Consider the following 12,287-nt stretch of genomic DNA (forward strand, 5'->3'; position numbering starts at 1 on the left):
GTGTTATTGTTAATGAGGGGCTTCCTTTTTTTATTTCATTTTTGTTACAATATCTTGCTGACTTTGCCCCGAAGTGAACCTCAGCAGGTCTAATCAGCCAGAAAAAATGGAAGCAGTTGTGTGACTGTGCAGGTGTTTAAAACATAGTGTGGAGTCTGAAGTATTTAGTCTATGAGTGGGTCCCCGTTTTAACAACCCTCTGAAAGCTTTTTATACCATCTTTAAATGTATAAAAACCTTGATAAACTATATATACGTACACACACATTAAGTAATCCAGAACAAAAAAAATGGAGGGTCTGTCTTTACCAGGCAGCTAACTGGATTAAACTATCAATTTCAATATAATTGAGAAACTTTAAACTTTATAAATTCAAATAATGATAATTAAAACCTAATGACTGTAATGAAAACTCGTATAGTGTATTGTCTTTTTTTGTAAAAAAAACCAAAAACATTTCTCTGGACAAAGCCAACTACACCACGGTTAGCTTAGCTCAATTTTAAGCTAGCTGATTTATCCATAAACCACTTCATTAACCATTATGTCTCATTAGTAACTTAAGGCCGCATGTCACACATTCCTCTTAGTCTAAAGTGACTTGGGGTCAACAAATGTCTTGATTTTACTCACTTTTGGCTTTTAAACAAGAGCTCAGTGACCTTGGTGAGCAGCAGCCCCAGATGCTCTATGACACTTCACACAGCACACACAGGCCGGAGCGGGTCGGGCTTTAGGACCCAGCGGCGCGGCTCCGATCAGGGCAGCAGTGGAGACAATATGGCAGGTTTACCTGAGCAGCAGCCTCAGCCTGCAGCGGACTGTGCCTCCACCGTACACATGCTCCACTCTTGGTAGTTACATTGTGACAGGTTCAGTAATCACAGGAAGCTGCGGATCACCTCTCAGCTGCTGATGGAGCACATCCGACTCCCAAAGGTAACGGAGGGCCTGACTGCAGTGATTAGCTACAGTTTCCGCACTGTACCACCAGTGTCGTGTCATCACAAGCCGCCCAGTGCGCTAACCATGGCTGCAGAGCCTCCACACACACATTAAACACGTAGGCAGCCGGGGTCCTCCTGCTGCTGCCCTCAGCCATCACATCAGACGGCAGGGTGTGTTAGTGTGTGTGTGTGTGTGTGTCAGAGCTGCTGTATGAGTGGATGACCACATGTGAGGATGAGGCTGATTGTTTCTTCCTCCTCCAGGTGGAGAGTGTCAGGCTGCTTGACAGAGTCTCCCCCAGAAGAAGCAGGGTGGGCACCCTCTATCTGACAGCCACTCACACCATCTTTGTTGACAACGATGCAGGAGTGCGCAATGAAACATGGGTAGGCAGCAAATCAGTGCATTAGTGAAGCAGAGATCAAGTACAGAATATGTTTAGACATGTGTCTTGGTGAATAAGGCCTCAAATAGAGTGCTAACCACGATGTGGGACACAGGCTGTTGATAATACATGAGTTTGTCTTTGAGGAGATTCTGTGGTCACTGTGCATTCATGCACTATGGTGCACAATGTGCAATATAAAACAGGCCTTTCATCGGTCTTACCAGGTGCTTCACAGTCTGGTGTGCAGCGTGGAGAAACGGGCCTCGTCCGCCTCAGGATGTCCTCTAGTCATTCACTGCAAGAACTTCCAGGTTCTTCATTTTGTCATACCTCGAGAGCAGGAGTGCCATGATGTTCACCTGTCCCTGCAGCGCCTCTCCCAGCCAGGTGAGCTGTCTTATCGTGTCAGCAAAGGATCAGTTCTGTGTTGTTAGTGCTCAGAACCGGACCGTTACATCAGAAGTTCAATATTATCGCCCACTATGGGCTTTTTTTTTCCTTTTCCTTTCTTCGCTGTAAAAAACGTAATCAGACATATTCAGATATTAGTATATGTATCTATACATACACCCACACATTTACATGTATACATATACATATGTCACTATGGGCTTTTTACAGCTGCATCGATTTCTGTGTTGGATTTCTGCGTGAGTATAAAATATCCAGTATCAATCATTTGATGGATCCTTGTTAATCATTTAACAAAGGTATCTTCAAAAAATAATACCAGCACATACGTTGCTAACATGTTTTCTCCCAATTATTTGTATGAGTCAGCCTCTGGTTTCAATGTTTTTCTTTCCTTTTAAACACTTTGTTCTGTTTCACTCACACAAATTGGAGGTTTTGCACACCAAACGTTAGCTGTGAGCCAGTGTTGTGCCTTGCAGAGAGTCATGAGGAGCTGTACTGCTTCTCCTATAAGCCCAACGTTGGTGAGGAGGAGAGACGGCAGGAATGGGACTTGTTGGACCTCAAGGCTGATTACAGCAGAATGGGACTCCCAAACTCCCTGTGGAAATTCTCCCCCGTCAACCGATACTACAAGGTCAGTGAGCCGAACCCTATGACCACTCGAACCGTTTTATCCTAATATGGGCATGGCAGCAGCTCAGACTTTAGTTATGTTATTTTTTTCTCAAAGGTGAGTGACACTTACCCCGCTGAGCTGTTCGTGCCTGAGTCCGCCACACCACCGGTCATAGTGGGCAGCTCCAAGTTCAGAAGTAGAGGGAGGTTTCCTACTCTGTCGTACTACTCCAAAGAAAACCATGTAAGTTGACTGCATACATTTATTTTCCACCTGCTTCCTTTGACAACTCGTGTTAATTCAAGGGACAGGAGGTGTTGGTAACTCAGATATGAACAGGGATCATAGCAACGCTGACACAATCAGGCTCTCTGGCTGATGCCTGTTAATGGAAAGCCTATCAAAGCCAATATTTGTCAGAAGACTGTAGATAAGGGATGATTTATTTAGATTTAAAATGTCACGATGGCAATACTTTCATTTTTTCTTGCTTTGCTTGGCTGGTTTTTGTTGTCACGCTGGTCAGTCATCTTCTGCACCGCCCTCCTTCTTCAAGCAGCCAAAGATTTCACAGAGAATTCAAGCAAGAAAGTGACTTTTGAAATCAAACTCAAGTGCCCATAGTAAACAAAGTCACTCCTGTTTAGTTATTGATACCGCATGCAGATAAAATATTGTTGATTTGAAACCAGATTTTTTTTAACAATCTTTTGAAGTTTACAAACAACTGAAATTGAAATTGACATAGAAACTGAGCCTGAAATAAAATAATCATGTTCTGACGGCACCAGAGAAGCACCACATTCTTGATTTGGTTTAATTTACTCTGATTGTGTTCAGGTGATCACGTGGGTTAAAGGTTTTCTTCTTCTATTTTAGTTGTTAGTGATTTTTTAAAAATGTCTTGCTTGTTCCATGGCAACAAGCAGATCCTCATCATGTTTTGATCAGAGGAGTCGACATTCCTCAGAGACATGGAATAGATAGATAGAAAGAAAATAGGGAACACATCCAAAAGTACAAGATTCAGTCAACAATAAAACAGAATGGAAAGAGAACCATTCACAGGAGAGTTTTAGCCATGAAAAGTAACCAGGCACTTTGTCAAGGTCCCATGAGGTTAAGTCCCTTCTGTCATTAAATCAAAGGATGAACTGTTTTCTGTGTCCGAAGCCTGAACATCCATAATCTGTTCCATTAATCCTTGACTGGACAGTTGGGAGTGCTTTATGTGTGTGAGGTCAGCTTCCCAGGGTTGAGGGTCCAACAAAGGAGCCCCACTCTGGGTCATGAGCCAGAAGGGAGAATCACACAACGGCCTCTGGCTCTTTCCCTCGTGACCACTAAACGGAGATTTGATAAACTGTGTGGTTGATTAATTCAAATTGAACATGCAAGGAAAGAAAAAGTACTGTGAATTTGTATTCACCCCGATTCTCACATGTTGGATTTGTTTTGTCCTTGATGCTATCCAAAGTAATAATTCACTTACAGTGAACTGTCAGATGAGTAAACAGTCCTGTATGAAGCCTGAGTGCCTCTTGCCTCCTCCCAGGCTGCCATCTGCCGTAGCAGCCAGCCGCTGTCAGGTTTCAGCGCCCGCTGCCTGGAGGACGAGCAGATGCTGGAGGCCATCTTGAGGTCCAATCCCCGCAGCGACTTCATGTATGTGGTGGACACCAGGCCTAAGGTGAGCCCTTTGTGCCTAATGAACAGCATGTGAAAATAAAAGCCTTACAGCACCACGCTGTATGTTCAGGTGGGCTTTTTTCCATACTGCGTTTTGCCAGCTGGATGTGCTCACAATGAAAGCCTTGAGAACAGTATGTGAAAAAGTATGTTTTGACGATTAATCAAATGTTTTCTAGCTGAATGCAATCGCAAACAGAGCTGCAGGAAAAGGCTATGAAAACGAGGACCACTACTCCAACATCAAATTCCAGTTCATCGGCATCGAGAACATCCATGTCATGAGAAACAGCCAACAAAAAATGCTAGAAGGTAATTACGTCTTGTTGAGATTTACATTTATTTACTGTAGAAACAAATTGGAAGCCGCAGCAGTGCATTCATCACTGTCAGAAATGTTTCACCATATCAGTGTTTGTGGAATGAAATGTATATTTTCTGGCATTGTCTGTTTTAAGTCTGCTGCCTCTTCACATTACTAAAGCAGAGCGGGAGCCCATGCTACCCCTGTGGCTTTCATATGCACTCATGCAGACCGGACTGTGCTGCAATCAGGCCTCAAATGAGCCCACAGGAGAATTTCTGGGTATTGTGCAGGGGTGCTCCTAGGAAGACTTTGAATCCATCTGGATTTTATTTCTGAGCTATTTTGGTTTCCCGGAGTGGACAATCCGGGACCTTATCCCCCAAAGAGAGGCCGAGGGCGTGAGAATGATGTGATTTCAAGTCTGAAAAGTTATAGCTGTTCTTAGTTGTGATAACTCTTTGCCCCCTGGCAGCACAAGGGAAGTCTTCAAATGCTGGAGACAGCGCCTGCCCCTCAGAGCCTGCCTGACTTTCTCTGCCCGGTTGCACACTTGAATAAGATTTGGAAGACCCCCCGCCTGGCAGCATTAGCTCAAACATCCCCTCTAAGTGGCAGCCTGGTCAGCTCAGAGTGTTATAAAAGGTTGAATGAACCCATTCACCTGCTCGCTCTCCTATCAGTGCCCCCAGGGCGCTCTCTTACAGGTCACCACACTCATGAAGCGTCAGCAAAAACCACTTTGTCACCTCTGTCAACACCTTAATGGCTGAGGAGCCAGCAGATGTTTTCATACACTTATCTGAAAGTGTGTCTGAATTATGAACGTTAATGTGATAAATTGTCCAGAGCAGATGAAATGTCGGGTTCATGTCTCTCGGCCCCTCTGTGAACTCCAAAATGTTTATGTTGGAACCTGAAAATGGAAAAACAAATTTTAGATTTAGTTTTACAGGATAAACAAACGTAATGCAGGAAGCTTTATGGCACTGAAATAGATCTGTACTGAACCGTCTGCCTTGCCTGTGCTATTGTCTTTGTCGTACATTCATTATTTAAAACGCACAATGACGAAGAGTCTACAACCCTGCTAGCTGTTCTCAAACCACAAATGAGCCTCATGGTGGCGCTACAGGAAATATTAGATATCTGCAAAGTCATTAGGATACATCATCTGGGAACCATGAATGTTTGCGCGAGTTGTTGTGCCAATATATGTTGAGAATGTTGACCTGATGGTGGCGCTTGAAGAAAGGTCAGGCAATCACCCAAGTCAGTAGGATTCATCCCCAGGGGATCGTGAATGCCTGAAAGTTTCATGCGAATCCATCCAACAGTTGTTGAGGTATTTCAGTCTGGACCAAAGTGTTGGACATAGCCACGCTGCTAACATGACTAAAAACATTGATTGGGGTCCAAATGAACCATCACATGAGAAGCAGCAGGAAATGCATTTTGAAAAACAAAATACACTATTGTGATGCATATTTTCTCGTGCCATACACAGATTCCCCATGAATTCAATGTCGTGAGTGTTGTTGGTGATGTGAAAGTGCTTGCGAGGTTTAATAAAGTCCAGTGATCAGGTATGCTCCATGTTTCCTGCCAGTGAGACAGCTGTGTTGTGGTTACAGTGTGTGAGCTGCGTTCCCCCTCCATGTCCGACTTCCTGGAAGGTCTGGAGAGCTCAGGCTGGCTGAGGCACATCAAAGCTGTTTTGGATGCAGGCAACTTCATCGCTAAGGTCAGTCTGGAGGTTAATCCCCGCTGTCTGCCTCACCGCTGCACTCAATATTAGCTTAGGTGTATGTGGGTGTTTGTGTTTGTGTGTGTGTTCGTGTGATCCAGATATTGCCTGCCTGTGTACGCTCACTTGCCTGTTATGAGGTACACCTACAAACTAATGCCGTCTGGTACATCAGTCCTGCATTAAATCCTCTGGACTACCCTCATATGTATGAACTGAGTTGACAAAATAATACACACACCTGACAGTATAACAGCATCATATGATCATATGACAGCATCAAGGGATTAGGCCCTGTTTTTTATTTATTTTTTTACTTATTTGGGTTTGAAATGACTGGTAGGTACAAAAGGTATTGGTACTAGTCCATGGTATGGACTGCTGGTGAGCTACAGTAGCTGTAATGTAATCTTTGAGCCAGTCAAAGCATGTACACTAAATCATTTTTGCCACTGACAGGACTTACATTGTGTCTGACAACATTATGGAAAGGGTCCCTGCAGAAATAATTTTCCTTTTTGTTTAACCAGAAATGGTCATTATATTGCTCGGTTCAAAGCCACCAGACTCCATTGACAAAAACAGTAATTTTACCTTGCACAACACAGGTGCTGCTAGCCTGGTTGGTGAGAGTTCAGATCAGAATTAACTTTTTGAAATAACACAGACCGCTTGAGGCAGAAATAGACTAGAGAACTCCCATGCTGTGAGATGTAAAATTATTGTTTTTGTCATTGGAGTCTTGTGGCTTTGAACTGAGTGATGAAACAGCTGTTTCTGGTTCTAATCACTGTTTTCTAAATGTGAAAATAGGGTCCAGGTTTGAAAAAAACAGATTCATCCTTTAAGGTTGCACACGGTTAAGCTTAGAGAACACCCATGGTTAAGGTTAATTAATTCAACAGACAGAAGCAGCCTAACTGGAAGTAATGAGTGTTAGTCAGCTGATAACCAGCAGTTTCCCTCTCAAAACTTCTCATTTGCCAGAGAGCTTTTAACTGATGATTAACAGAAAAATGTTCAATCATACAGAAACACAATGCAATCTAATCACAATAAAAGCACAACACCAGTATCTGTTTCCCTAAACTACTGCAGCTATTTGAGCTGTTTTCATTGTTCATTGCTTGTTTGATTTATTATAGGATTTAACAGGTAAACCAAACAGGTAAAACAGGTAACACATTTCTTCATTGGTCACCTTTTATGTACTGATTCATTTTAAAGCACAGATATGTCTGGCTCCAGGCTCTATCTCAGATCTGTGAACATGTTGTGGTGTTAGCAGTCTTCTCCTTACCTGCCTTTTATGATATAATGCTATGTTTTTGACATGTGACCGCCACAAACTGTCTATCGGTGGGGGAGCACGATAGCATGCTTGATATACATGCCAGGGGCCGACTTATGAAAAACGTATTGCATTGCACTGTGCATTACTTCCTCTGTTGATATATTTTTTTAATCATTTCAATGGATAACAGGCAGAAAACCTGGATTTATTTTCATTTTTGAAATATTTCCATCACAGATGCAACATAATGAAGTAAAATGGGAAAATATTTGTGGAAAACATCTCCAACACATTTCAGCACACAGAGTGATTTACCAAGATTGCCAAACGTAGCTCGCTACAGATGTGTGTACTCTGCTCCATTTGGCCCTTGAAAATGACATTTCTGCCATAAGAAATCCACACCTACTAAAGGGACGAACCTTCTGGCTACAATTTTTGCACAAATTAATGCTGAACTTTGCATTTTGAGTACAGTAGATGTTTCTAAATGTATTATTTCATCAGCTTGGGCTGTGGCACTGCACATTGTGTGTGTGTGTGTGTGTGTGTGTGTGCAGGCTGTTGCAGAGGAGGGTGTCAGTGTCCTGGTTCACTGTTCAGACGGTTGGGACCGCACTTCCCAGGTGTGCTCAGTGGCCTGTGTGCTGCTGGATCCTTACTACAGGACCCTCCAAGGACTCATGGTAGATACTGAGCCTTTGCCTTTTTATATTAAGTTATATTGAGCCTTTTTGTATAAGTAACAGTGTGAAATTCAGCCTTTTAAGTAGCACTGTGGATGTCTCATAACTCTCTGGTGGTCTGTATCATATTCATGCATCCAGTTACATTCTGACTGATGGTAGTCCATATTGGGCTCATGAGGCTTGTTTCTTTGATCAGAAAGATTTGTGCACACTAACTTTGAATCCACCAAGAGCCACTGTGGAAAATAAATATCATAGAGAAAGTCTGCTTTTGGGAATTGGCCCTAAAGTCCGAGGAAAATGACCCCACGCAGAGGGTGAAGAGGTTCAGTCATTCTGCAGGGATTATCTGTGCAGCATGTCTGAACCTTTAATCAGGACATACTGAAATTCATCATGTACAGAAACTGTTTTTTTTCCACTCAGGTTCTCATCGAGAGGGACTGGGTCTCATTTGGACACAAGTTCTCTCACAGGTTTGACTCTAAAATATGTCTGTCATAGCATCCATGATTTAGATGTTTTGTTTGGACATAACTGTCCTCACTTCCTCTCCAGGTGCAACCACCTGGTGGGAGACCCTAAAGAGGTATCTCCCATCATCGATCAGTTCCTGGAGTGTGTGTGGCAGCTCATGGAGCAGTTCCCCTGTGCCTTTGAGTTCAACGAGAGGTTCCTCATCACCATTCACAGCCACGTCTACTCCTGCCAGTATGGCAACTTCATTGGCAACAACCAGCGGGAGAGGATAGAGCTGGGGTGAGATTTACACCTGCAGCCGCCATCAGTTTCTTTCCCTTTTCACAGCACAGACATCAGCTCAGAGCCTCTGCTCTGAGAGAAGACTGACCACTGAAGAGAAGTGACAGCCAGCAGTATATTACATTACCAGGCCTGTGCAAAGGGAGATGACTCTATGCTAGAAATACAAAAAACATTATCTTAAATCAATTACTTTTTGTATCAGAAGCCAGTTAATCACATTTTCCTATTGTCCTGCCCTGTCTGTGATTCTTCACTGCCACTTGACATTCATACAGATTGCGTGAGAGGACTCACTCCTTGTGGAGTTACCTTTGGACGAACCGTGCAGACTACATCAACCCCCTGTACCGAGCAGACCACAGCCAGACACAGGGGCTCCTCCGGCCATCGACCTCCCCCTACAGCTTTAAGTAGGTTCTCACAAACAGTAACAACACAAGCAACTTTAGTTTAAAATCAGTGTAGAAATTTGTATCACCTATTACACATGTTGTTTATTAGACTGTTGTTTTTAATAAATCCATATAAATGATACAAGGAACAAAAGGAAGGAATAAGAGTTGATGATATGTGAGGTAGAAATCTTTTGCTCTGTGTAGGTTTTGGAGGGGGCTGTACAACCGTTTTGACCGAGGGATGCATCCTCGACAGTCTGTAGAGGATTATCTGAGTGCCATCCAAGAGGAGACGCAGCAGCTGGAGGAGCAGCTGGCTTCACACAAACAGGTAAGACAGGGCTATAAATTCATACTGCTCATCATTTCTCATGAAAATAAATCTACTTCGGTGTTTTTCCTGGTGGTAGAAGGTGATTGTAGTCTTCATGCCTAACATTATCAATAGAAAATTGCTCAGCTGGAGCAGGAGCAGGGGTGGAGTGGCACCCAGAAAGCAGCCGCCTTTGATAAGAGCCCCACAGCGTGGGCTCGTGGTAATGACCTCTGCCTGGCCAACACCCCCCAGGACTACACTGGGGGCTTCATCACCAGCAGCCCCTGTCAGCCTAAAACACCAGACAGCAGCCTGATCCTCCTGCCCCAGGACTTGAACAAAACATCGGAAACGAGCCTCTCCAACGGCAGCGACCAGGAGTCTGGGATTGCAGACCTCAGCTGTCGCTCACCGCTCAGTGAGGACAGTTCCAAGGACCAAGACTCTGACGAAGCTGTCTACTCAGCTGCCTGAGCAAATGTAGCATTCGGTCGGTGGAGGGCGCAGCACCAACCAGCCATCCACGTGGCCTCTGAAATACACTACCTGTACCTGTTTGTCCCGGCTGTTGGCTGACTCCAGTGAAGAGTCTTATTTGGGTATTAACATTGACTTGCACTTTTGTTTGCATGTGTTGTGGCAGACTCTCCCTCTGATCACATTCATACTTCACAATAGCTGACCACATTTTACTCCTTACACAGAAATGTAGATTCTTAAAGTAAAGCTGAATATTGGTTATGTCATGACTGTGATGCTGGTGGCAGAATTATAACCCATAACAGTGTGCTCAGAAAGTTAAAACTGAAATGCTTCCAGGGTCGCAGCAGCCTGTTTAATGTTGGAGACATTTTAACCCAGATTCTGCTGAGGTCTAATATCAACAAAAACTAAGCACATGTAAGCAGTAACATGTAAGTGTGTCAACTCATCAAATGAATGATGAGCCCTCTAGCTGTGTGTGCTTGCTTTTTACTATGGTCGTCCTCACACAGTGTGTATTCATTAGGCATTTGGCTTTACAATGTAAACACTTAATGGGAAAGGACATGAAGTAGTCAGTTTTCAAACGAACATGAAACAATTAACAGAAAAGACTTAAATCATCAAGATGACTTAAGTGCATGCTGCTAAATGGCATTCAGAATGACTCATCTTTGTAGTACTGACTGCAAATATGTCTCTCCTCAAGTCCTTTTCCATTAAGTGTTTTGGTCATTTTGCGTAACACCTGATTTAAATGCTGTCCTTATGGTCGCTGCTTCTCGCAGGCTGTCTTAATTCAGGATTTCGGTCTGAATGCACAGCAGTAATCTTGTTCTACCCAAAATGTAGTTCAAATGGTAATGTAGCTGCGTTTTAACCCCAAAGGACATTAAATGAAACACAGTGACCTCAGCTGGGGTTTGGAGACATTACACTGCTGTAACCAGTGGTTAGCTGTGGTTGTTTGGCACCTTGTGGGCCATGCTGGAGTATTTCACCTCGATACACATCATGTCATGTTTACAGTAGAGGATATGAAAAATAAGCTTTTACAATAATCTGTATACATTTTTGACCAGTTCTGTTGTGATCAAACCAAAATTTGTACCAAAGGGAAACGAGTGTATGCTGGTATAAATAGTAAGTGATAGAGCTACTGAATACTGGACCACCTGAACACAAATATACATATTACCAACTAATCTGAGTATATGTGCCATCTCAGCTGTAAAATAAGCATCAAAACTGCTGACTTTATTAGCGTAGTACACATTAGGTGAATACGAATACTGCAAAATACTGCAAATGAACAATGCAGATATTATCAAGCAAAGCATGTTATAATTATTTTTGTACTATGACTTTTTTTGACCACTGTATTCTTGCTTTAATGCATGTTGTTTTTATGTGTATCAGAGTGTCTAAAATGTCTTGTCATAATGAATTCTGATCTTGTATGAAAGACGGAGCTTTATGTTGTGTTTATTTGTTCAGATGGAATAAGAGCCAAATTTGTTAAACTGTTCTAAATGTAAAGTTGTGTCATTTGTGTCAGTTTTCATTTGAAATAAATTCGCTACTGTTAATCGCATTGCTCTAATTTGACTGTGTTCTTGCCTGATCTTTAAAGGGTCAGTTCACCCAGTTTGCAAAACAAAAAAAACAGATTTTCTCACACATCCCTAGTGGTGTTTAGTAATGCAGTGGTTTGAGGTTTTGTTCTGGATAAAATAAGGATTATTCTTTCAGGAGGAAGAAATCCACTAAAAAATGTTGACTGTGAGATCTCCCACAGTAACTGGAACATTGACTGCAGAAATATTTTTGACTGCTCCATTGTTTTGGGGTGTATGCAGTATTTTCAGACTAATATGTCAATCCCTGGACAAATAAAACCAAAACTATCTGGCTAGAGAGAGGGGTAGATACCACAAGGGACCAGATAGAAACAGGCATATAAAAGGCAAAATCAAGGACGCTAGGACAGCTAGAAACCCATATAAGTTGACCAAAGGGCCACTTTTTGTCATTCTCAAGAATCCTAGTTGCCAAATCATCTTAACTCACAAACAATATGTGTCATTTTGACTGTTACTAGGTAAACCTCTACCAGAGTTTATGACGTTATCAGTCAGATTCAGTCAGTGGCAGCAAAGACCATTCCTCATTGCTGGGATCAGAGCTCCAGTCCCTGTTGCTGATGAACATCAGTCCAGCTGTATTGGCCATGAG

General features: G+C 42.8%; 1 protein-coding gene across 1 annotated transcript; it reads left to right on the top strand.

The window, feature by feature from the left end:
* The first annotated feature begins 778 nt into the window (after positions 1-778).
* Positions 779-11,626, top strand: mtmr7a (myotubularin related protein 7a). The gene is made up of 14 exons (XM_070836452.1): positions 779-940; positions 1,213-1,335; positions 1,562-1,724; positions 2,231-2,388; positions 2,485-2,613; positions 3,926-4,060; positions 4,239-4,371; positions 5,998-6,107; positions 7,965-8,090; positions 8,520-8,569; positions 8,652-8,852; positions 9,134-9,268; positions 9,458-9,584; positions 9,702-11,626. The coding sequence occupies exons 1-14, from the start codon at positions 917-919 to the stop codon at positions 10,041-10,043; spliced, it is 1,956 nt and encodes a 651-aa protein (XP_070692553.1). The 5' UTR covers positions 779-916; the 3' UTR covers positions 10,044-11,626.
* The last annotated feature ends 661 nt before the right edge of the window (positions 11,627-12,287 follow it).

Source organism: Pempheris klunzingeri, chromosome 9, assembly GCF_042242105.1.
Source record: "Pempheris klunzingeri isolate RE-2024b chromosome 9, fPemKlu1.hap1, whole genome shotgun sequence".
Lineage (NCBI taxonomy): Eukaryota > Metazoa > Chordata > Actinopteri > Acropomatiformes > Pempheridae > Pempheris > Pempheris klunzingeri.